This window comes from Siphateles boraxobius, unplaced genomic scaffold, assembly GCF_051911475.1.
Source record: "Siphateles boraxobius isolate OS27281-9 unplaced genomic scaffold, OSU_SipBor_1 6, whole genome shotgun sequence".
In the NCBI taxonomy this organism is placed as follows: Eukaryota; Metazoa; Chordata; class Actinopteri; order Cypriniformes; family Leuciscidae; genus Siphateles; species Siphateles boraxobius.
Window position 1 is genome coordinate 36,306,122 of NW_027509186.1, and position 27,368 is coordinate 36,333,489.

Sequence of the window (27,368 nt, forward strand, 5' to 3'; positions counted from 1 at the left end):
TGCACACACACACAGTAAAATCTGACAAGACAGAAAAACAGACTCAGTCATATGAGACTGACGGTGACACACACACACACGCACACGCACACGCACGCGCACGCACACGCGCACACACACACACACACACACACACACACACGCACACGCGCACACACACACACAGTAAAATCTGACAAGACAGAAAAACAGACTCAGTCATATGAGACTGACGGTGACACACACACACACACGCACGCGCACGCGCACACACACACACACACACACACACGCACACGCGCACACACACACACAGTAAAATCTGACAAGACAGAAAAACAGACTCAGTCATATGAGACTGACGGTGACACACACACACGCACGCGCACGCGCACACGCACGCACACACACACACACACACACACACACACACACACACAGACTCAAGTTTGGCAGACAGATTACTGGAGGATGCTGACTCAAATACTGAAATTTGCAACACTCACACTGGTGACCCACAGGGTTTCTCACACGCAAATATTTCTGTCACTTTGATTGGCAGGCCGGGAAACTTTGACACTCACACACATCACTCAACACTTTCAGACATTCTCTCTCTCTGTCTTCTTCTATTACATCCTTCAACAAACAATAAACACCTTCTTAAACTTTACTCTCTCTCTCTCATTGGAAGCATTATACAAGTCGGCTTCATTTGGATAAATTAGCAAATGATCCAGTTCAAAAAGTCGCTACATCAACCACATTTTATGTTTTATTTTGAATAGCAATAAAATAAACGAATACTAAATATACTGTATAAAAATATATTATTTAATCCAATTTATTTTTGATCTGGCACAAAACCAATGTGGGCTTTCAAACTCAATAAAAGAGTTTTACAATATTTTCTTAAAAGAAAATCACCTGATCACTTGATCAAAAAGAAATATCCCTCCTTAAAAGCTCCAATTGTCACAGTCTTCGTCTGCACCTGTCTGTCTTAGTCTTCACTACACTTCCCAGTATCCCCTGCCATCATCACCTGCATCTGCGCCTCATCACCTTCATCATCATCACCGTCACCTGTTGTCCTTGTCATTATCTGTGTATTTAAGTTCTCTTCTCACTCCTTTTCATTGCTGGTTATTGTTTGTGCACTAGCACACTGTTCTGTTGATTTGGATCTTTACTATTTGGAATAAAGCCTTTGCTATTTTGTATCTTCGCTTACCGTCATCTTCTTCATCCACCCGCGGTCCGTGACAGAATAACCAGCCCAACAAAGAGTCAGCATGGGAATTCTTCTCACCCCGGTTAACCCAGCTCACTCTCTACTCACCACTTTCCAAGACGGACTATCTATAGAGGATTACATCGCCGAATTCCTGGAACTCTCTGCTGGGGTAAGCTGATCAGATGATGTCTTTAAATCTGTCTTTTGGTTGGGCTTGGACAGTCATCTGTACCAGCAAGCCCCAGCAGCAGCTTTTCCAGGAACCTTCGCCAGTTACCTTCGATCACGTGTTGTGGTTGAGTAGGTCAGCCTTCACCGTTGGTGAGGCTGAGGATGACATCACCACTCAATCACACACACCAGCCATCTTCAGCACGCCTCCCGTCTTCATCCGGAATTCAGTCACCGGCCCGCCAGAGCCCTCATCACTGGTCCCGTCCAGTTCAGAATCCTCACTTCTGGTCCTCGTCCAGAATCCGATGGAGCGGGATTTAATATACTTTTTCACTGAGCCTTCACCGCTGGTTCCGTCCAGCACAGAGCCCTCACCACTGGTGCCGTCCAGTCCAGAGTCTTCACCGCTGGTCCTCGTCCAGAATCCGAGGGAGTTGGATTTAATAGACATTTTCACTGAGCCTACAACGCTGGTCCCGTCCAGCCCAGAGCCTTCACCGCTGGTCCCGTCCAGCCAAGAGCCTTTACTGCTGGTCCCGTCCGGCACAGATCCTTCACCGCTGGTCCTGTCCAGCACCGAGCCTTCACCGCTGGTCCCGTCCAGCACCGAGCCTTCACCGCTGGTCCCGTCCAGCACCGAGCCTTCGCCGCTGGTCCCGTCCAGCACCGAGCCTTCGCCGCTGGTCCTGTCCAGCACAGAGCTTCCTTCGCCGCTGGTCCCGTCCAGCACAGATCCCTCGCTGCTGGTTCCGTCCAGCACAGTTCCCTTGCCGCTTGTCCCGTCCAGCTCTGACCCCTCAACTGAGCAACTGACACCGTACAGCCCAGAGCCCTCGCCGCTAACGCCGTCCAGCCCAGACCCCTCGCCGCTGACACCGTCCAGCCCAGAGCCCTCGCCGCTGACGCCGTCCAGCCCAGAGACCCTTTCACCGCTGGCGCCGTCCAGCCCAGAGAGTTTTTCCCCGCTGGCCCCGTCCAGCCCAGAGACTTTTTCCCCGCTGGCGGCGTCCAGCCCAGACACTTATTCACCGCTGGTTAAGGCCAGCCCAGAGACTTCTTCACCGCTGGTTTCGGCCAGCCCAGAGACCTTTGCACCGCTGGTTAAGGCCAGCCCAGAGACTTCTTAACCGCTGGTTTCGGCCAGCCCAGAGACCTTTGCACCGCTGGTTCCGTCCAGCCCAGAGACCCCTTCACCGCTGGTTCCGTCCAGCCCAGAGACCCCTTCACCGCTGGTTCCGTCCAGCCCAGAGACCCTTTCACTGCTGGCGCCGTCCAGCCCAGACACTTATTCACCGCTGGTTAAGGCCAGCCCAGAGCCTTCTTCACCGCTGGTTTCGGCCAGCCCAGAGACCTTTGCACCGCTGGTTCCGTCCAGCCCAGAGACCCCTTAACCGCTGGTTCCGCACAGCCCAGAGACCCTTTCACCGCTGGTTCCGTCCAGCCCAGAACATTGAGCTGACCCAGTCACTCTCCCCATTAATTTTTTTTGGGGGGGCCATAGACCCTCGCCGTGGGCGCCCAAGGTCCCACGGCCACCAGAAGGGTCCTCAACGCCGCGGCCGCCCGAAGGGTCCTCACCGCCGTGGCCGCCCGAAGGGTCCTCACCGCTGTGGCCGCCAGCAGGTCCTGCTCTGCCCTGGCCGCCCGCAGGTCCTGCTCTGCCCTGGCCGCCCGCAGGTCCTGCTCCGCCCTGGCCGCCCGCAGGTCCTGCTCCGCCCTGGCCTTGCTCAGCTCCGGAGGCTTCCGGCTCCAGATCCGCCATGCCCTCGGCAGCCTCCAGGGCGCCCACCCCCCACCCCATTGATGTTCTAAGGCGCGAGGTCGCGCCTGTTTGAAGGGGGGCGTTCTGTCACAGTCTTCATCTGCACCTGTCTGTCTTAGTCTTCACTACACTTCCCAGTATCCCCTGCCATCATCACCTGCACCTGCGCCTCATCGCGTTCACTCCAGAAACCGTTAAGCTTTGAGCGACTGATGTGTGATGATGTGTGATGTGTGCGACAGATGTGTGATGATGTGTGCGACTGTGAGCCACTGATGTGTGATGATGTGTGCGACTGTGAGTGACTGATGTGTGATGGGTGCAACTTTGTGCAAATGATTTGTAATGTGTGCGACTGTGAGTGACTGATGTGTGATGTGTGCGACTGATGTGTGATGATGTGTGTGACTGATGTGATGATGTGTGATGATGTGAGCGACTGTGAGCGACTGATGTGTGATGATGTGTGCGACTGTGAGCAATTGATGTGTGATGATGTGATGATGTGTGGGACTGTGAGCGACTGATGTGATGATGTGTGCGACTTTGTGCGACCGATGTGTGATGATGTGTGCGACTGAGAGCCACTGATGTGTGATGATGTCAGCGACTGATGTGTGATGATGTCAGCGACTGATGTGTGATGATGTGTGCGACATGTGTGATGATGTGAGCGACCGATGTTTGATGTCAGCGACTGATGTGTGATGATGTGAGTGATGATGTGTGATGATGTGTGCAACTGATGTGTGATGATGTGTGTGACTGATGTTTGATGTGTGCGAATGATGTGTGATGATGTGAGCGACTGATGTGTGATAATGTCAGCGACTGATGTGTGCGACATGTGTGATGATGTGAGCGACTGATGTGTGATGTCAGCGACTGATGTGAGCGACTGATGTGATGTCAGTGATTGATTTGTGATGATGTCAGCGACTGATGTGTGATGATGTCAGCGACCGATGTGTGATGATATGAGCGACCGATGTGTGATGATGTGAGCGACTGATGTGTGATGTCAGTGACTGATGTGTGATGATGTCAGCGACTGATGTGTGATGATGTCAGCGACCGATGTGTGATGATGTGAGCGACCGATGTGTGATGATGTGAGCGACTGATGTGTGATGTCAGTGACTGATGTGTGATGATGTCAGCGACTGATGTGTGATGATGTCAGCGACCGATGTGTGATGATATGAGCGACCGATGTGTGATGATGTGAGCGACTGATGTGTGATGTCAGTGACTGATGTGTGATGATGTCAGCGACTGATGTGTGATGATGTCAGCGACCGATGTGTGATGATGTGAGCGACCGATGTGTGATGATGTGAGCGACTGATGTATGATGTCAGTGACTGATGTGTGGTGATGTCAGCGACCGATGTGTGATGATGTGAGAGACTGATGTGTGATGTCAGCGACTGATCTGTGATGTGTGCGAATGATGTGTGCGACTGATGTGTGCGACTGATGTGTGATGATGTGAGCGACTGTGAGCGGCTGATGTGTGATGTTTAGTGAAAGTTTGTGGTAGTTCATCATCAGCGAGAATCCTGGAGGCAGAACGAGATATTCATGGTAAATCCAGAAGCCTCTCTTTAAAGTCTCACTCAGTCTGTTCACATCCCTCTCTGACTAAATCTGAGACTGGGGGGGGGGGGGGGGGTGTTGGTATGGGTGACAATTCTGTTGCTATGACAACAAGCCATTCCGATGTTGTTCCGTCTCCAGCTTATAGTGCAGAACTGAAGGAACGAGAGAGGACACGGAACAGAATAGTTCTGTCGATCATTTCCCACACACACACACTTGGACTGTCATTAATCAGTTCGCGCTCAGTGTGTGTCTGTGGGGTAAATGCTGTGGGCAGGACAGGGCTAATGCATGTCACGCGGGCCATAGAGATCAGTGTTGGGAGAGTTCAGCGAGACTGGTCCATTAACGCTGACACACCAGTTTCATCTCTTTAAACCCTACAGGCTGCTCGTGGCAGAAATGAGGAGCGGGCAGATGTGTGTGTGTGTGATGGGCTTGTGTGTGCCAGATCCTCCAGCAAGAGCGTAAGAGGATCTGGGATATTCCTACTGTCACACGTTAGTAATCCTTCAAGCCCCGCCCACGAAACCTCACAGGTTGACCACGCCAAACATGAAAACACGCAAGAAACTACTAAAAATGAGCAATTAAAAGAGTGCAATTCCTGTTCCAATAACAGCACCAAAAGGAATAGTACAAATAACTATATTTTTTACATGTTACAAGAAAAAAAAAAAAACACAATGCTAAGGTGTTCTGGCTGGTTGCTAGGGCATTGCTAAGATGTTCTAGGTCAGGGATGTCCAAACCTACTCCTGGAGGGACCATTACCTGAAGAGTTCAGGTCTAACCCTAATCTGTTTTCAGATTCACTAGAAACTTCCAGAGGTGTTTTGGGTCTGGCTGCAGGATGTTGGCCCTCCAGGAGCAGGACTGGACACCCCTGTTCTAGGTGGTTGCTAAGGATTTGATAAGGTGCTATGGGTGGTTGCTAAGGAATTGCTAAGGTTGCTAGGATGTTGCTATGGTGTTCTTGGTGGTTGCTAGGGCATTACTAAGGTGTTTTGGATGGTTGCTCAAGGGTGTTGCTAAGTCAAGTCACATTTATTTGTATAGCACTTTATAAAATACAGATTGTTTCAAAGCAGCTTCACAGTAAATAATGTGTTCTTTTTGGTTCCCTAAGGCATTACTAGGGTATTCTGGGAGGTTGCTAGGGCATTGCTAAGGTGTTCTGGGTCTCTAGGGCATTACTAAGGTATTCTGGGTGGTCGCTAAGGCATTTCTAAGGTGTTCTGTGTGGTTTCTAGCTTATTCCTCCTTATTAAACCACCGTCTTTGTGATGTTCTGGTATCTAGATAAGGCCATCCCAAAAATGTGTGGGTGTGAGTGCGTGTGCATTCTTGAGCAGATGTTTCGTTCTGTCATACGTGTGTGCGCTCCAGAAATGACAGACCTTGAGCTTTGAGACGCTTTGATCCTCAGTGTTTCATCTCTGGCCTTAGATCAGTAGTCTAACAGAGGGGCATTTACACACATACTTCTCATTTTTAAGTCTGCCTTTTAGTATATACAACCAAATTAGAAATTAAAAGTGTGGATGCCAATTGAACATGTTAATTTTAATTATATATATATAAAAAAATGCATGAATGCATGTAGGATTCCATTATAAGGGATTTTTCTAACCATTTGAGAAATAAAATTAAAAAACATGAGCCATGACGCAACTCTAAACGCATGTAAACATAGACTAAAAATGAACAATGATGTGTGCAATTCAATAATTGTTCTGAAATACAGTGCAAATAAAAAGACTGCTGGTTAAAAATCATCCTGTTATAAATCAGTTTTTTTCCTAGATAATTTTGCACAAATCTCTGCTGCCTGCTCTGTCTTTCACTGGCTTTCGTCCTGATTTCTCTGCTCTCCGTCTCTCTCAGCTGTTAAATATTCCTCTCACACTTTCGGCACTGCCAGGAGGAAGAGGAGGATGACGAAGACTTGACAGCTCCTCCGCATGGAACACAGACCACCGCACAAACATCCCATCCTGCCTGAGAGGGAGGCAGACAGGAAACGCATCATAAACACTGTCAGGGCCTTTAATGATCATGAAGTTTCCTCTATTTGCTTGCAGTTTCTAGACTGTCCTGTGTCTGACCTGAGACATGGGCTGATGCCTATACTGCACAAAAACATGGTAAGAGCATCTCAAGTAGCAAGCTCTAATCTGATCGTCTGGCTTCAGGCAATTTCCAGGAGTCGGGAAGCACAGATTTTTATCATTCCACCGGGAAACAAAGTCATGTTTATGAGTTCCCAATGCTAAAATGAACGCTTCTGTGGAAGAACTATAGGATTTGGCAAGATTTTATATAATCCTATATTGACAAAATCAAAGTAGATGCTATGTTTAATTTGGAGATGCTAAGGTGTTTTGGGTGGTTGCTAGGGCATCGCTAAAGTGTTCTGGGTTGTTTGCGGTAGCATTCCTAAGGTGTTCTGGGTGGTTGCTAGGGTGTAGATAAGGTGTTCTGTGTGGTTGCTAAGGTGTTAAGGTATTTTGAATTATTGCTAGGCACTGGGAGGTTGCTAGGGCATTATTAAGGTGTTCTGTGTGGTGGCTAGGGGATTGCTAAGGTGTACTAGGTGGTTGCTATGCTGTTGCTAAGGTGTTCTGGGTGGTTACTAGGGCATTACTATGGTTTTCTATGAGGTTGCCAGGGCATTACTAAGGTATTCTGGGTGGTTGCTAGAGCGTTGCTAAGCTGTGGTAAGTGGTTGCTAAGGTGTTCTAGGTGGTTACTAGACTGTTGCTAATGTGTGCCGGGTGGTTGCTAGGGTGTTGCTATGGTGTTCTGGGTGATTGCTAGGGCTTAGACCTTTCTAGGGCTAAGACAGTACAACCAAAAATAAAACAATTGTTATAGGTTATGATATATGTTATTGCAAACCCGTATGACTTTATTTCACTACTGTATGTTCTGAAAGAAGATATTTGATGAACTGTTTTTGTCTTTATAAGGAAGGTTTTTCATTATATATGCTTTCCTGTAGCTCAACTAGTAGAGTATGACGCTAGCAACACCAAGGTCAAGAGTTTAAACCCCATGGATGTATGAACTAATAAAAAAAATGTATGCCGTCAATGCAATTTAAATTGCTTTGGATAAAAGAATCTGGCAAATGCATAATTGTCTGGCAAATAATTGAAAAGTTAATCGGGTCCAAAACAACATTGGACCCCATTGACTTTCATTGTATGGAGAAAACTTTTTAAAATGTTCTTTTAGAGCAAATAAAATAATTTAGGTTTGAAATGACATGTAGGTGAATAAATGATGACAGAAGTTTCGTTATTAAAATTAAATATGGAATTAGTTTTAGACAGAAACATGAAAAAACAAACACACCTTTAGTCTATTTTATCTTACTGTTTTGTATTACTGCATGCCACACACACATCATGAATAAAGGATTAGATCACCCACAGATCACACACACAGATGAAGGAATAGATCACCCAAAAAAACAAAATTCTGTCTTTATTTTCAGAACTTAGGCAGAAAGATTTCTTGTGAAAAAGGGAATTAAATTTCAGTCTGTTCCTCACAGAAAGCTAGTGCACATGTTCTGCGGACCAATTTAATTTCTGTGCTGTTTTGTGGTTAGCTCAGTCAGCTCTTGTTGTGACTCTTCAGACCATGTGACCTGAGACTACAGCAGTAAACGCAGTAATAACGGTGTGTGTGGCCAGACTCAAAGAGAAGAGACTAGATTGTGAAACACATTTTACCTGAAGATAATGCAATGATGATTACGATGATGGTTATGATTATGAAGATGACAATGATGATGATTGATTATGATGACTGTAACTTCCTGAAGTTTCTCATCTGGACTGAGCTGCTGATGCTGAAAGAGTCAAACACAGAGATACTCTCACACACGCAAATGTTTGTTTCACTGTATTAACTGAAATTTGTAATTGTTATTCAATGAAAAACTCAAAATAGAACACTGAAATACTACTTTCATGACACTTCTGTGGTGTTTTTTGTTATTTTGGAGCTCAAAATATAAGTGATTAAAGAAGAAATGTCAAAAAGAAGTGCAATAAAAGTGAAAAGAAAATCTTTTGGAATTATCAGCACATATAAGTTTGTTAAACGTGCGTTTTTGTGCAAATCAAACAAAAATAATATTGATCACTCTAATGCCCTGTTTACAGCTGGTATTAAGATGCGTTTTGGTTAATTTCAGGTTTAAGCCGGGTTTAAAATGTTTTGAGCTTGTCCACTTACAGAGGTTGTTGAAAACGCATTGACCGGATTGCTTTCATGTGCTCGAATGTGTTCAAACAGCCTTGAAGCAAAAATGCCACCAAAACGAATAAAAATGCTTCCAAAAACCAAGATATGGTGCAAAAAAGTCTCTATAAGTTCGTTTTTAATATTTATAACCAATATCACACTAGCAAAAGTGCTGTGTTCCCAAATGCAAATGTGATATTGATTTTATACAACAATTCAATAAACAATAAGTTAATATGCTATTAGGTGACTTACATTGTAGGCACATATCTTTCCTCTATTTTGCCAACGAAAAAATAGTTCCAAAAAGTAAAGTCATTTCACGTCTCCGAGCAACACAGTAGCAGTTTCGTTACTGAATGAATCCGTGTTATTGAACGAATAGTTCTAATGAGTGACTCGCGACTCACTCAATCACCTTTGCTTTATCCCTGAATGAATCAGCCGTTTTGAATGAATCGTTTGATTGAATGATTCAATGATTAATTTGTTACGGCAGTGATTTGCCGCCACCTACTGGCGTGTTTAGTATTACTTTATTTTAGCTGAAGAACCCTGAAGGACAAAGATTGAAAGCTGTTTTTGTTTTCGGTTGTGACTGTAACAATAGTTGTTGTTAAAGAGAGAGAATGTGTTTATAAATAGACTATTAAGAGGGAAATATGAGATAACATTGTAAATTCAACGCATTGCATTAAATGTTTTTGTCTGCATTATGTAAATCGCGTGAAATTATTTCATCCATTAGAATTGAAAGATCTGAAAATGCCAAAACATGCACCCCCTCATAGACCCTCCCCTTGAAGAAATCAGGACAGAAGGGGTTGAAAGTGGACAAAAGAGACGGATTAGGTGTAAACGGGAATGTGTCTCCCTGATACGATCGGCCAAAAAGCATCTTAACTCTTTCCCCGTAGTTGACATAATTTTCCGGCTTTCCGTGTTTTCAATGTTATACGGTAGGGGGCGCTAATATTCAACTTCTGAAGGAGTACTGAATCTCCGGATTAAAACAGGCAAAAAGGAGCAGAATCAAGCGATAAAAGCATTGCTTATGCACGCTGCACACATCTTTTATGAAACTTACCAACGTTCAAGTCTTGATAAAAACAGAATGCACGAAGAATGAATGAACGTATGCATTACAAATTTAATCTCCAGTTGAAGGCCAAGTAAAATCCCACTCATTTCTCCATGTTTTCCCGCATCCACTCGTCCACTGACCTGCCGACCAATAGGAACTCTCCGACGAGGTTCTGGCGCCTCATGGCCATGAGGATGTTTCGTACGGTCATGCCCTCACAGAAACACGCCACCACACGAGCCTTGGGAAGGTACTTGCGCAGTTTCGCCAGCAGACGGTCGAAGTTTTGCTCGCCGGCGTTACTCCAAATTTTATCCGAGTGAGCGATACAAATCCCTTCCTTTCCCGCCATCTCTTTAAACGCCTCCATCCCACTCTCACCATAGTTACCTAGAGAGAGGGAAAAAGAGAGATAGTTATGTATATATTTATTTTCAGAATGAACAGGTAGCCTACTTCATTTACGGGCCATTTTTAATTAAAATTATTTTTAAAGTAAACCCATCAGCAAATTTATTTTAGTTTAGAGACTCTCTCATATCTTGAAGAAAATTTAGATTATTTTTTTTTCATATTCTAGAGCAAATTTAATCTCCAAAGTATAGCTCAGAAAACATACAAACACAGCACATTGTGTTAAGGTGTGAAATACTGAAACTGTGATGTCAGACTATACAGCTGTGTGGATTTACTGAAGTTTGCAGAGACAATATTCACTCTTCCAGTGTCTCTCCTGCTTTCCCTGATGGAGAACTTGAGGAAGGACAGGTGTAAAAAAGAGTAATTCATCTCACACACATAAAATACGCAAAAAACCAACCACACACATACACGCACTGATACACATAAATGAAGCTTTGGTCAGGTTCTGACGTGGTGGCTCTGGTTATTGTGGCTACGTGTAAATTCTTGTAATTAGTCTCACAGTGAGAGTAGCAGACACGAACAGATGGCACACACACACACACACACACACACACACACACACACACACACACACACACACACACACACACACACACACACACACACACACACACACACACACACACACACACACACAATCACAGTCTCTGTTCATAAAGGCCTTCACTTCCTATCAAAGATCATTGAACAGAGATCATTTTCTCAGTCATTGAAATGACTGACAACTAAACATTCGATTAAACTAATGATCTCTATTTTTCATGGTCCCATAATATCCTTTAGGAACACAACAGATAGTTTTTGAAGCAGAGATAAAATATCCGTAACTTAAGTAATGACCCACAGGAAAATAGTTTTGAAATTAAATGAAAATTAAATGAAATAATATAACTCAACAAAAAATATGGACTGACAATTTCCAATGTTTTCAGATGAGATACTTTACAGTAAATTAATAGGACTTCTCTATATAAAAAAAAATAAATAAATAAATAAATAAATAAGATATATGGAGAAATTGGAAATTGTCAGTCCATGTGATACTTTTGAAATTTTTTTACAGGAATCCTCAATAAAAATATAATAAAATAAAATAAAGTAAAATAAAATATGGACTGACAATTTCCAATTTTTTCAGATGTGATACTTTACAGTAAATGAATAGGACTCCTCTAGAAAAATTAAATCAAAAATAATATAAAATAGAATATAAAAATGTTATGTTAATTCTTACCTTAAATTTGACTTACCAACAACAGTGAAAATTTAGATTTAGCAACAATAAATTACACATGAATTTAGCACAGAATAAAAAATTATATTCCATATTTCCTGAAACATTCCACCAATTTTTTACATTCTAAAATTTCTTTAAGAAAAACTAAAAAAAAGACACAATTAAAGCACAGAGTCATTAAATGAATATGATTAGCATTGCTCAGGTCATTTAGTTTGTATTTTGATCGCATACTTTAGTATCTTGACAAACCCAAGCAGTTTGAGACACTGTTGAGATTTCTAGAGACACGTACGAGTCTTTTCTTCAAAGAAATCAGTTGAGTAAAAGTCTTGCATGCTGTGTAGGAGAAATGATAGATTTCTCATTAGTGATTTCCAAAGGGAATGGACGGATAAACACACCACACACACACACACACACACACACACACACACACACACACACACACACACACACACACACACACACACACACACACACACACACACACACACACACACACACACACACACTCACAACACACACACACACACACACACACACACACACACACACACACACACACACACACACACACACACAACACACACACACACACACACACACAGCTCCACCTCAAAGTGCTGCACTCGCCCGGCTGGATTGTGAATAAATATTACAGCAGAAAATCGAAACATCTGAACGTTAAACGCTGCCCTTTCCAAGCAGTGCAGGAATACATCAGATTCAGAGAGCATGTGTGTCGGTAGAAGAGTGTGTTCTGGGAACAGTTGTGTATCTGAGTGAGTGTTGACATGGATGTGCTGTAGTGTGTTTCTCTGTAATTACCACAGACACACTGGAGCTGAAGAGAGATGCTATCAGGACTGTCTCTCTCTCTCTCTCTCTCTCTCTCTCTCTCTCTGGCTGCGCTTCAGCAATCTGGACTTAATCGTTGCAATAGGTGAATGAATGTGTAGGCCTTCATTCATGATTCTGGCCTCAAAGAGGACTTATTTTACATGTTTATTTTTATTTAGTGTGTAATGTTGCCGTTTGAGCATTATAAAAAGGTCTGCGACGGACAAAGTCTCTCCAGCAGGAGTTTTTCTCTATATCAGTGTCACTTTCCATTAACCTTCAAATTGCGAAAATTGAAAATACACCCAATGGAAACATCAATTTCACAAAAACTCCCATATATCGCCAAAAAAAATTTTTGCGCTCGCATGAGGTGGATTTTCAGGGTGTTTGAAAAAGGAATATGTCACAAAACTGCAATGGAAACATTTTTGGCGCATTTACAGGTCATCTGACGTAGCTGGCGCAGTGTGTTTGGACAGAAGACTAGACAGAGTTCTTCATTAAACTCATAGACTCAAAGACAAAAGTATTATGGGAATACTGGACTCTAAATAACAAAGAAAAGCCACAATCAAGACCTTAAAGTAGATAGAAGGAAGAAACACCTCTTATGTGCCACTCACAAGTATAAGGGGCTTTCCTTGTCATTAAGGCCTTGTGCCCACAAAAGCGTTTTTTTCACGCAGCTGGCGTATATTTCCAATTGTTTTCAATGGGAGCGCCGCGTTTTTAGAACGCCATGAGCGTAACGAGGCGCTGAGCATGTATTTAATGCTCAAGCGCTGAGCGTTCTGCGTTTTTTACTGGTCGCCCAGAGTTGAAAATGTTCAACTTTGGGTAAAACGCAGAGCTCATCACTGTCACTTTTTACCCAGCCGTCCAATCACAGTGGAGGAGGGGCGGGACAAAAACCACACCGACCAACTGTCACAACATTCTTTCTGTACAACGACGTCAACCAGCAGAGCTAACCGAACAAAATGGATGAAAAATAAATTTTTAGTATAACAAATTATCAGTGAAATCAGTTACAAGTAAACTGTGCTGCGGATATTCTGTATCATAGCAACGAAACGTCTCAACTGAAAAAACGCTGCGCTGCCAAAACGCTCTCAAGCGTCCAAAGCTAGGCGTTTTCAGCAGAGCGTCCAGCGTTTTCAGCTGGCTAAAAATGCTTTGGTGGACACGCGGCCTAATGCTTGGATAAAACGGCTAAATATAATTCGATTAAAAATAATGGCTAGTGCGATGGCTGCGATATACATAAAACTACCAACATCGGTCGCCATGATTTTTTAAATGATTTATCGCGAGAGGAAAAAATGATATATTAGCCACATAACATAATTTAATGGAAACATCATCATTTCACAATCGTTTCTTTATCGACATTTAGAAAATTTTGCAAAAGTTTTGCGCAAACCTGTAATGGAACCGCGGCTAGTGTTTCTGAACTCCCTGAAACGCCTCCATTGTAGTCTGGAGTTTCTTCCACGAATGAATGGCACAATATTCCTCAATTAAATAATTTCTGCATTGTTTCCTTCTGTTGTTGCTGAGCATATTTTTGTTCATCGTCATGGTTACTCATTATTTCAAACCTGATCCTTGTTTTGTTTATTGAGTTCATTACAACATCTGTGTCTGAAATCCCCCATACCACTAAATAAGGCCCTATTTAAGTGAACAGCTATTTGTATTGATGCCCGAAACCAGTGGATGTCATCGAGTGCACTCAATTCCACAATACAACGCAATAATGAGTGTACAACCAATGTACGCTCCACGGCTAGAGAATAGCCATAATGCACTATGAGAGTCGTGAACCTAATGAATTCCAGCATCTGACCAGAAGAATAATTATCCATCAATTCATTTTCCAAACCGCTGGTCCAATGTGGCTACAGCGTAATATCACACATAGCTTTTTAACTGATTATTAAATAGTTTAATTAAGGGTTATACATAGTTTCCAATGACAGAGTTCAAGATAAATCTTTCCATTACTGCTGCCAGTTTGCTAAATTTATTAATCAGCACAAACTACGCAAAAGCGGCGCAATCAGTGTCCGAATTCACACACTCGTTTTCAATCACTCCCTCAAGTGAACTATATTAGTGAACTAATGTAGGGAATAGTGGATGAGGGAATAGGGGGCGATTTCGAACACAGTCCTTGTGTATATATATATATATATATATATATATGTATATTTAATTGTCTACTGTTGGCTGTGCTTGAGCACACTGTTTAATTACTCTCTTTCATTAAATTAATAAAGTTCACGCTGCTATTAGATCAATTTTGCCTCTTGACATCTTCCTGTATGACTTGATGTTAAAACAACATCTCATAACAAACTCCTCCGGGACTAATTTATTTTACAAGAGAACGTTCTGTGACTGTTTTCTGAAAGATGGCACCAACTAAAATAAAATAAAATAAATAAATAGCTGAAGGATGTTACCAACTATAGCTGAAACTGCAACTGTTAATCTAATTTCACATGCAATGAGATTAGCCAATCACAACAGAGCTCATTTGCATATAGAAATCACAGTAGGAAAATCCACTTCAATTCTGATTCTTAGAGATCAAATGATCATGAAAACGTGCAACTGACATTAAAGTGGAGTTCAGGGTGAAAAACTAAAATGCAGCAGCAGTGTAAAATATGAGCTCTTTAAAATATAAACGCCCTAAAAGCTGTCCTGCTGCTCATGTATTAGAGAGTGAGACAGATGCAGTTATCTGTGAAAGGTCTTTCTTATCCCATTACATTACTGTGAAGTATTTGCACTAAATCAAGTGGAGTATCCAACGGCACCAGATGATAAAAATCCCCCGCCGCGCCACGCTGTCTGAAAAACGTCCCATGGTGATATCATCTGAAATACATCTCTTAAAACGCATTTCCCCTCTCAGCTTTAACACTATAATTTTTTATGATTTACCCATGTTTTACATCAAAATCCTACAAGCGTTTGTGGTTTCTGAGGAACTACTGCCGATACCTCAACATGAGCAGATGGCATATACATGTCCGTCTCCACAGGACACACACACACACACACACACACACACACACACACACACACACACACACACACACACACACACACACACACACACACACACACACACACACACTAACACACACACACAGGTATAGTCTCTACTCACTACGTTACTGTACATATCATACTCTGTGATTATGCTAATGCCATTCAATCTGTATTACATCATAATCACATAACCCCTCCTCTCCTCTAAGTCTCTAATAGTCGGGTTCATTTTCTCCATATGGAAATTGATTTTGAAATTGACACCTATCAGATTTAATAAAAAGCAACACACGCCTAAATAGCTCATTAGCCACGCCCACTTCCATGAAGCAGCGAATGACGTGATCTAATCGCTCAAAATACTGAAATGTTTGTATAGCCTATATATGCACATTTTGCAATAAACCTATTGTTTTTATACATATACTCAACATTTGTGAATGAGTAGTTTTATATTTCTCCATCGTTTTTGATTCGATTATGCTACAGTATTTGCAATGCTTAATGGGTTTGTAGTTCTTTCCCTCACTAAAGCCGTTAAATTTTTTTGCTTCAAATCAAAGTGTGTAGTGTTATGATTCTCTTTGAAGCTGGTTGGTTTGAATCATGGCTTATAACTCTCTAATGAAGACTATTTAAAAATCCCTATGGGAAAAATTGATGAAAAAAATACTTCAGCGCTGCTGAAAAAGGGGGCGGGCACTAATGCACTGCATTGGCTGGCTTAAGTGATTGACAGGTAGAGGGAAATCCATCAGCCAATAGTTTACTGGTTTGCTCGCATCATTTTCAAGCAATATATCTGGAAATGCTTTCCCATTATGTTTTTCAATAGGGATTTTTAAAGAATTTAAAGTCTTCAGCCAAACCAACAGGCTCATAAAGAATCACAATATTACGAAACTGATTCAAACCAATCTGTATATCTTCATCTCAGAGAAAAGAGAGAAACACTTTCAGAGAGAAGCACTTTCTGGTTGCTCTATCAATGTCATTCGGCACTAAGGGAAACCCTAAAATGTATGTGTTTCTGCATTATTGTAAGTTATTCTAAGTGCACACACACACACACACACACACACACACACACACACACACACACACACACACACACACACACACACACACAAAATCAAGTTCACATATACTATTGTTAAAAAAGTTTGGGGTCAGTACGATTTTTTTAAAAAAGAAATTACTATTTTGATTAAGCAGGGATACATTAAAGTGATCAAAAAAACGTTTTATAATAACATTTATAATGTTACAAAATACTATTTATGTTTCAAATAAATGCTGTTCTTTTGTACTGTTCAAATATTAAGTGTATATAATAAAATGTATGACAGTTTACACGAAAATAAGAACTGTTTAATAATCAAATGTTTTTTGAGCATCAAATCATCATATTAGACTGATTTCTGAAGGATCATGTGACACTGAAGATATCACAGGAATAAATTACATTTTACCGTATATTCGGAATTAAACTGTGTGTTTTGTGTGTGTGTGTGTGTGTGTGTGTGTGTGTGCGCGCTGATGTTCAGGGGATCGAGAGTCGAGTCATATTTACACAGCGCTTTATACACTACGGATCGTTTCAAAGCAGCTACACTGTGAGAAACATGAAAATAACAGAGTTGATGTTGATCAATTATGAAGCAAAATGTCTCGTCTCATGCATCCCAAACGTTTGACTACCGATCGACATCTGGCACACATTGCAGCTTATTCTGGCCAAAAACAGCCCACTTAGACAGCGATAAACTGACTTAAAAATGACCCGACCTGACCCGAACGTGCAGATAATTCTGTACACTACCGTTCAAAAGTGTCTTCTGCTCACCAAGGCTGCATTGATATTACAAATATATGGTAAAGTGTAATTTATTCCTGTGATTAAAGCTGGATTTCCAGCATCATTACTCCAGTCTTCAGTCACTGATCCTTCAGAAATCAGTCTAATATGATGACATTCTTATTATAATCAGTGTTGAAAACAGTTGAAACCGTGATACATTTTATTTTTCAAGAATCTTTGATGAATAGAAAGTTCAATAGAACAGCATTTATTTTATATAGTAAAAAAATTGTAAATAAATAGTTTAAATTGAAATAATTTTAAATAAACATTATAAATGTCATTAGTCACTTCTGATCAATTTAATGCATCCTTGCTGAAAAAAAGTATTAATTTTAGTTTTATTAAAAGAAAAAACGACTGACCCCAAACTTTTGAACGGTAGTGTATGTCATTATTTGTCGTTCCAAACATGTACGTCTTACTTTTTTCTTCAAAATAAGAGATTGAGATTTTTTGTCCATAAAATTAAAGTCAATGGACTCCAAATGTTCTTCGAGGTTTTATTTTTGCAATGAACGAAGTGTTTCAAACTAAACTCATGATTATTTTTCAAAGATCTTATGTTATAAACTTCACAAACTTAATCAAATGATCATCTACATGTTCCTCAGAAGAGCTCACTGTTCAGAGGAGAGTTACGTTTAAAACAGTTGCTAATTCATTTCTCAAAAGGATGAATATGCAAATGAAGACGAGCCATATCAACCAGAACGCAATCAAAACACTGTTTCCATTAAAAATACACTGTGACATCTTAGAAAAACACAAGTACTGAAATCCTGCACCGAGGAAAATTTAGGTGTAGGATTTACTTTTATCCCTCAGAAAATGCAAGTAAATTTCACAAATTACTACAAAAAACAGCAAGTCACAAATTAAATGTGAAATTTTGAAGTACAACAACTATAATCATATTAAATGCCAATTAGATGAATGGGAAGAGACATTAAGTGTTAGAGTGAAAACTTTATAATTCATTATCAAGAATGTAGTGAGAGAAAAAGACACGCATCTGAAGGACGACTGGCAGAGAAACAGATCAAATTAATGAAGTAAGAAAATTGAGAAAGAGAAATGCAGATTAAAATCGGGATACACAAATGTGCACACAAATGTGCACACAAACACACACACACACGCACACACACACTCAAATACAAACACTCAGACACACACACAAACAAACACTCAAACACAAACACTCAAATACAAACACAAACACACACGCTAATTCACACACACATCATTCACTCTCATCTGATCTCTTGAATTAAAGGGATGATTATTTAACAGCAATGAAAAGCTTTTCTTTCATCAGAGCAGAAAAGTGAGTCTTTGATTAATCTCCATACAGAAGTGACCTCGTCCATTTGATCTGACCACAGAACAGCAGTTAAAGGAATAAAAGAGAGAGAGAGAGAGACTGGGCAGATTTCCAGTTCAATCTGAACGAGTGTAACTCAGGTCAATGCTACCGGAGACGACTGTGATCTCAATAACACAAAGAGCATTTCTCCATATCCTAATAAACTCTAAACCAAACAACAAGCATCCGGAACGCCTGGAAAAAAATAGATCCGCGCTTATTATTTTGATTTGGTGAGACATCGTGGTTAATTGCCGTGGCGAATACACAGAGAAGACTCGTTTTTATGTGTGTGTGAATCCTTTTTAGAGGACTTTAATGAGAAAAGTACACCAAAAAGTTAACTTTTTGTCATTGTTTATTTGCCTTGTTTTTCCACGCCTGTATAACTTTCTTTCTTCAGTGGAACACAATGGGAGTTTCATGGCACTTTTGTCATGAAATCAAAGTAAATGGGGACGGACCAAAAAATAATTTATTAAACTACTAGTCATTAAACTACACTCTCAGAAAAAAAAGGTACAAAAGCTTTCACTGGGACAGTACCCTTCAAAAGGCTTCTAATATGTACCATTTAGGTACTAATATGTACACTTTTGGTACCAGTATGTGCCTTTGAGGGACTAATATGCACTCTTTAGGTACAAAGGTGTACTTAATATTTATTACAAACCATGAGATAGCTTAAAGGGAAGAACATACGATATTTTCCAATAATTCAACGAACCGGAGTCAATTATTCCGCTTATACTGCGGTGACTACACCTCAAGACATTGTTCAGATGTTGTATTTCAAGACTTTTGTCAGGTTTCTGTCATTAAACACTCTTTTGTGCAGGAATAATTTCTTATGCATCTCATCCCACGCCTCCGTTGCTGATTCCAAAACGCCATTTTAGAGCTCGGGACAGAGACTTGAGCCACTGATAGCAGACTAATGCAGTTATTAATGCAGTTATTAGAGAGAGAGAGAGAGAGAGAGAGAGAGAGAGAGAGAGAGTGTGAGAGAGAGAGAGAGCAAGAGAGAGAGAGAGAGCGAGAGAGAGAGAGAGAGAGAGAGAGAGAGAGAGAGAGAGAGAGAGAGAGAGAGAGAGAGAGAGAGAGAGAGATTGAGTGTGTTCGGCAGCAGCGTCTCTACTAGTGAAACTGTAAGTTTATCTGCTTCAAGAACAGAGCCGTTATTCCCTCGCTAGTGAGAAACGTCATGTAACTTTTAAGTTGATAAACTATTTCACTGATAAAATCATCAGAGCAGCGACGACAACAAGTTTCTGCTTTATGTGTGTGTGTGTGTGTGTGTGTGTGTGTGTGTGTGTGTGTGTGTGTGTGTGTGTGTGTGTGTGTGTGTGTGTGTGTGTTTGAGTAGGAGAGAGAGCGAGAGAAAGAGCATGTGCTTTCCATGCATAATAAAACGTAATTTTGTCGCAAAAGAAAACATGGAAATAATTTGTCATTTTTATCCTATTGTTTACTATATTTATTGGTTTGCTCAGTGTCGTTGTGGGTTTTGGTTTGAAACTGAAGGGATATGAAACTGCAAATCGGTCAAGACCTGCCTGGATCTACTTTATCCGTGTGTTTCCCTGAAAATAATCGCACACCTTAGAACATGTGTAAGAATCATAAACTTTTGTTGGTCACAGCTTATTTCCTGCAATCACCCAACAGCCAATAGAAAAATCCTATTGGGTTTTTATCAAGGGAAATTTCTGGGTTGGCCAACAATAATACATCATCACTATACAGGACTGTCTTTTCAAGATCCTGAACATTGATATGTAAATATGTGTGATCCTACGGTATGCTAATGAGCTCAATGTTGTGATAATGTAACCATGGAGATTTCAGAACACTCATTTTTGCTGTTTTGCCACACTGAATAGAGCTTTGCTACTCTAACGTTACACTAGCATCGAATTTACAAACATCAACTGCAAAGAAACAACATCTGGTTTTATTTCATATTCTGCTGTTTTAATATTCAGCTTGGCTTCCTGTTCTCTCTCTCTTCTCAGACTCTGAGTCTGGCCACTTCTCTCTCTACATGTTTGCTTTAAATGATTTTCTCTCCTCTGATTTGCTTGAATAAATAGCAGCCTTCCGTAAAATGCTGATGTCAGGTGTGAAGACTATAGCCTGTCCAATACCAAACCAAAGATTGTACTCAAACGACATGACAATTCAATCTAATATACAGAACCACAGCAACTCTGCTTTCACTTCTTTTATAGAAAGAAGAACAATATACATGTCTGCAGAGAAAACAGAGCCATTGTGCAGAAGAATACAGTGCCTGGAAACCAACATAAAATCCAAACTGACACTATTTACTTTCTGAAAAACAAGTTTTTTTTGGTAACACTATAGTTTAGGGTCCAACTATTAAATATATTTGCTTATTAGCATGCATATTACTGGGATATTGACTGTTTATTAGTATTTATAAAGCACATATTAATGCATTATTCTGCATATTCATATTCTATATCCTTAATCCACCCAATACCTAAACTTAACAACTATCTTACTAATTATTAATAAGCAGTAATTAGGTTTTTATTGAGGCAAAAGTCATAGTTAATAGTTAGTTAATAGTGAGAATTGGATCCTAATATAAAGTGTGACCACTTTTTCTACTTAAAGATTTCACGTTTAACTCAATGTGTTTCTTCGTAAATATTAGTGAAGTTTACTAGCAATTTCTGAGTAAATTAAATCTGAAATTGAGAAATACAATTGACTGAAATAGTCTTTTCGTTTGAAACTTCGAAAAAAATCTTCTTTTTTTTTCAGTGTATAAATAAATTTCCCCCAGTGTAATCCCTCTGATACTGTCAGGGATATTCACTCACTGCTCGTTGTTTTTGTTCATGTTTCCTGCCATCATTAGTTACTATGGCGATTCATCTGATCAGCACACCTGTTAGTCTTTTAGTTTGTTATCGGTGTGTATTTAAGTTCCTCGTTTCTCTGCCTCAATCGTCAGGTATTGTTATCACATGCTGTTATGTTACCTGTGGATTAGCCTGTCTGAGTTTGTCTGATTGAATACCATTATTTTTTTATTCATCTTCATCTGATCATCTTCTGTGGACTTTATTCACGGCAATCGTGACAAAATATAGGAAATAAGTTGTTCCGCTGAAAGGCCATACGGGCTATTGCTCAATGTTAATAAATAGTCAAACAGCTATCGCTTTCACTGAATATCCGTTTTCACTTCATAATAAAGTTAATTGGGTTGCAGAGACGGAGACTATTTTGCCACATGAATAAAGTTTTCTTTTTTCGTTTACAGCATTTAAAATCTCTCAGGGTCTTTGCATTGTTCTGATCCAAAATCTCTGAAAACATGTGTTGCCGGCGCCAGGATTCATCAGCACCGGCTTCAGAAGATCAAGTGAGGGAAATTACTCATGGCTGAAATTACTGTTGGCTTGAGAAAGGATCAGTCTGGACCGCCAAAACATCACCACAAATGCTTATCTTTCATATGAACTGCAATTTACTATAATATAACATAAAAAGGAATAAACAGTGATGATTAAAAACTAAAAAAAAAAATCTAGAAAAAAAGAATCACACTAGAATCAAACAAACTACAAATTGACAAAAAAAGAGAAATAACCAAGCCTCTTACCTGACACCCCGATTTGAGCTTATGGAAAATTACATATTTTAGTGATTTTAATTCATCAATGCTTTATACTGTCCTAGTCATGTTTTTTTTTTAAAGACATTTAGCATTTTTTGATCAAGTAAAAACAAGTAAAATAACTAAAATAATAATAAAAAACAATTACAGAAGCTTAAATGTATTTTAAAGAAAATAAACTGCACTTTAAAACAAGCAAAAACGGTTCCTTTAAAGGTTTTACAAAATTTACAATTTCAGAAACATCAACGTGTACCATGAAGAGTCGTTAACTTGTAAAACTAATGCTAACTACACTGTCCAGCATAATTAACACATGATCATTTATTATAATCACGTCATGATGCAGGCAGTGTTTAAATTAGCCCAGCATAACATGTTGTTAAATATTACTTTTTTTCAGCTGATGTCAACATTGGATTACATATATGTTTATGATAATGTGCTACAAGGCTGTTAATTGGCATAAACGCATGTTAAGAGCTCTCCATTAATAATCGCTAAAAATCTGTCACTCACTTCAGTTCACTGCGGTCTCACAAAGTTCTGTTATAATCAATGAAACTGTCAACACTGCGCATTGAATCTCTATGTTTTGATCTTCGCCATTTCCACAAAGGTGCAGAACACAGGATTTGACGTGTGAATCCATAACTTGTCTTGTAAACCTTGCAAAATGTCAGGTTACATTTTGTCACGGTTTGGGTTTTGTTCCTTGTTCCTGTTTCATGTATGACATGTGATCCCATGTTCAAGTCATGTGATCCTGCCATGTGTTCACTCGTCTGATGTGTCATGTGGTTATTGGTTCATTGTTTAATTATTCACAGGTGTCGCTTGTCTAGTAGGCTAATTAGTCTGTGTATTTAAGCCCTCATGATTGCCCTGTGTCTTTGTCTAGTATCGAATGTTTCTTGTCATGGTTGCCTATCGTTGTTCTTGTTTCTGTTTCTTGCCTTGCCTTGCCTTTGTTTTATGCTTGATTATATTTTTGAAGTAAAGTTGCATTTGGGTTCTCAACCAGCCTCCAGTGGATTCATTCATTACACATTTTAAGAGAAATATTAAACACTTTATACAATTATACACGTTCCAGAAACAAGAATTCGATCCTTTTCACGGTTAAAAGACTGTCTAGCACCAACTCTTCCTTTTTTCTTCTTCTTCTTCAAATTATTGCACTTACGCACTTATCTCTAGATACAATACAAATAACAATTTATCAAAACATAATCACTCTTATTATAAGGAAAAATATACAAAATTGTTATGTCTCTAACACTCTTATTTACATCGTGTGTATAAAAGGCTCAGACATTTTTGGGTGCCTGCCGCTTTAAGACTCTTCTTCTGTGGTTACGGTGAAGGTAGTGCATGTTGGCTATAGTGGGAAGTCTGGGAACGGAAACAAGTTCAAGTTTAACAGTTATAGTTTAGCCCACGTACATAGGTTGATTAGCCTCTTTAGTTCATCCTGAGAAATCCAGCTTTCAATATTCCATGTGTTGAGTGAATGAAGAGAAGTAAGTGACTGTTATTTTGTTGTGTTTATGTTTCTATATCGTATATTGACTGTGTATTAAGTTAACGTGCCCAGCGTGATGAGTGATATTTCTAGTGTAAGAACAATGTTCATGCTGTAAAACATTGCTGGAAATAAGTTAAATTTGGTGAGTTTTCTGATGTCTAAGTTACGTAGTGACATTTATAACATTGAGTTAAGATTTAATATCGTGCTCAGGAGACCATGTGCGGACGCTATTGTGTAGTAGCCCTGTCTGGCCTGAAGGTGTCGCCTTTTCTCCTTCTGTTAACCCCTTTTAATACAGTTTGAAATATAAACTGGTCAGTGAGATAGGTGAAGCTCCTTATATCTTTCCAAAGAGGGATATCCTCATTTATGTAATTGTAGATTATGTTTAAAGGGGCATAGCAATGTTTATTGAGATATTTATGTTTGACGATCCTGATTTGTATTATGTCTGTGGATTTATTATTCATGTTGCATAATAATTTAAGTACTGGAACTGTTTAAAATGACAGTACCTAATTGTGATTTATTTTGTTTTTATTAGACTATAATGACAATACTGGATATTGGAATGTTCTGATGAGTACTGCTGGAGCTCAATACAGTTAAAGGAAGAAATTACATCTCCTCGTTTTTATTCCTGTGTCCTGACCGATACACCATCCTGTTTACTGGCTGAAAACCTTGATGAACTAGCCCTACTTGATTACCTCAGTAACATCATGTCTACACTTTGTTATGATGAGCGGATTCGCGAGTGTGCAGAACAAAAACAAAAAAAGTGGATTTTGAGTAACTTACTGAAAACACATATGATTGGCCATTGCGTTCAAGAGTTCAACAGATATGTCTGTGTTTGGCTACATTGCTCAACGCTGCAAAAACACGCTGTAAATAAAACTATATATCGCCAATGCCATGGGCCGGACCTGGTCTGGATCATGAAGTCACGGCATGGCCACAGAGATCAAGATAGATGTTTCTGTACATGTCGTAATGCATCAGCAGAGTTAGGATGCCAGTAAACAGCCCACAGCGGATCAGGGTGTGAGACAGCATATTCAGAAACACATTTCCTCAATCCCACAAGGGCTGGAGATGATCACTGATTCCTTATTAAGAAATAAACTGCAGCTAAAAACGTCTGTTCTGTTTGTGTAATGAGTATTCACAATAAGAAATCGAAAGTAACCCAATTTACTTTCTTAATAAATGTCACCGCTCATATTGCGCATGATTCATCAGTGCGCATTATTCCAAATAAAAAAAATTGCTTTCTTGAAAATGCAATAACTTTCTCCGATCTCTCCAAGTAATTTCCGGTTGATGTAATCAAGTACACATGGGTGTGCAAAACTTGTGGCTGTGCCAAGTCCCAAGTTTTCATACAATTATAAAAAATCATAAATTTTAATAATTATCAGCTTGTTTTCCATTCTAAGCTTTTTACCATACAAAACATAAGATAAAGGATTAAAATATATTTCTAAAGTTTCTAACAAGATGAAATACAGACCATTCTATTCTGTATCTCATGCATTGGATGGATCTGTTCAGAATAAACCCAAAACATCACAGCTGTCACCTGTCTGATTATACTACACAGTCTCATGAAACTGCGTATCATATGAACGCCAAAACTGCGTATCATATGCACGCAAAAACTATTTTTGGCGTATAAATGGCACAAGAAATAACATTTGTTGTATAGATGCGCACTTTCATGAGGTCGGGCTGGATTATAAAGCAGGAAGTGCTGCACGGGAAACAAAGGCAGATTTTACACAAGAAAGGCTGTAATACCTGCAAGACTCCACCCCGTTTTAGCAGAAATGTAAAGAAGTAGAGGTGAAAATAGCATGGCAACAGATCCATGACCCCCTGGAGATGCATGAAATATGAAATGCATATGAAACACACGCTAAGAAACACACCTCAGAAGGACAACCTCTAACATAATGAACAGATCTGATATCCTGAAAGATTGAGTCAATGTTGTTGGTTGAGCCGCTCGAGATGCTCACACACACAGAAAGCACCACAGATTCAATTTTTAACTTACAAATGGCTTGCTTATAGTTGTCTCTTTTTTAATAAGTATTTTAAAGTCCCCCTGTGGTGAAAATCAAGCTTTTAATGTTGTTCATATGTCTATGTGGTGTTTTTAATATGCCATTAGACAAACCATGTGTAAATTCATAAGTCAACACCATTACTGAGTATTTTCTCCTTAAAACTGCAGTGAACCAAAGACAGTCTCAAAAACACGGTTTGAAATCGCTGGTGTTTCTGACGTCACAAACTACCTTGTAACCAATCAGATCAACATGTGATCGTCAGCGAGTGGATCTCTGAGCTGAGTGAGTGAGGGGAGGCGGGGCTCATTTGCATATTCATAGAACCGGTATACTAAATGAAGCAAGGGTAAGACTCTTAATTTTTCGGAGAGACGACTTTGTGCCACGCGACGCCGACCACTGCAGATTTATTTTGATCAAGAGAAACGTAGGCTATAAGTCCAAATACAGTGTTGTCATCTCTTATTTACGGTAATTATGAAATATGGCCTATGCCTGTTTTTGACAGTTTTTGCGAGATTCACCCCGTAAGAGACAATGCACTCACACACACAATCATTATTTTTTTTAAATTAGAAAATAAAAGGAGCCAGTGCAACTAAACGAGGCAGGACTGTATGTTCTTGAATGTCACTGGGTCCTTCTGATCATAAGTCTGTTATGCAGCACTGTGTGTGTGTCGTTGAGAAAAGGTTGTGAGGTTGTTGCTGCTGGTAAAGGTTGTTGTGGCTTGTTAAGGGCACATTCTGTGTCTCGTTAAACCGGGTGTGTTCCCGCGCTCATCGCAAGCCCGCTTTTATTCGTCTCTCTCGCTCACTCCGTCCACCCACGCAACTCACAGTTTACAATTCAAATGAAAAGGGCCAAGAGTGAAAGAAGGTAGAGAGGTTGCCATGGAGAACATGCCGGTTTGTCATTAATAATCATTCAAAATATTCTGATTCACCCTGAAGTCTGAGAAACAAAGAGACGCGCCTCTCCTACAGGACCTATGATATCCAGCGCATAAGCAAGTGCTTGCAGGTGTCTGCGAGTGTGTGTGTGTGTGTGTGTGTGTGTGTGTGTGTGTGTGTGTGTGTGTGTGTGTGTGTGTCAGACAAGAAGAGTCTAACCTTGCTTCGGATGATTTCATAAAACCTCGGTTATCTTCAGGTTTCAGCACAGTTGGATGCAGAATAACTGCAATAATGGCAGGAGCTCT

The 27,368-nt window shown here is 40.1% G+C and overlaps 1 protein-coding gene across 1 annotated transcript in view; it reads right to left on the reverse strand.

The window, feature by feature from the left end:
* Positions 1-27,368, reverse strand: part of grm5b (glutamate receptor, metabotropic 5b) — a 74,676-nt gene that overhangs the window by 34,413 nt on the left and 12,895 nt on the right. Inside the window, exon 2 of the mRNA XM_077209075.1 lies at positions 10,239-10,488. Coding sequence (XP_077065190.1) covers positions 10,239-10,488 — 250 coding nt within the window. The remainder of the gene's footprint in view (positions 1-10,238; positions 10,489-27,368) is intronic.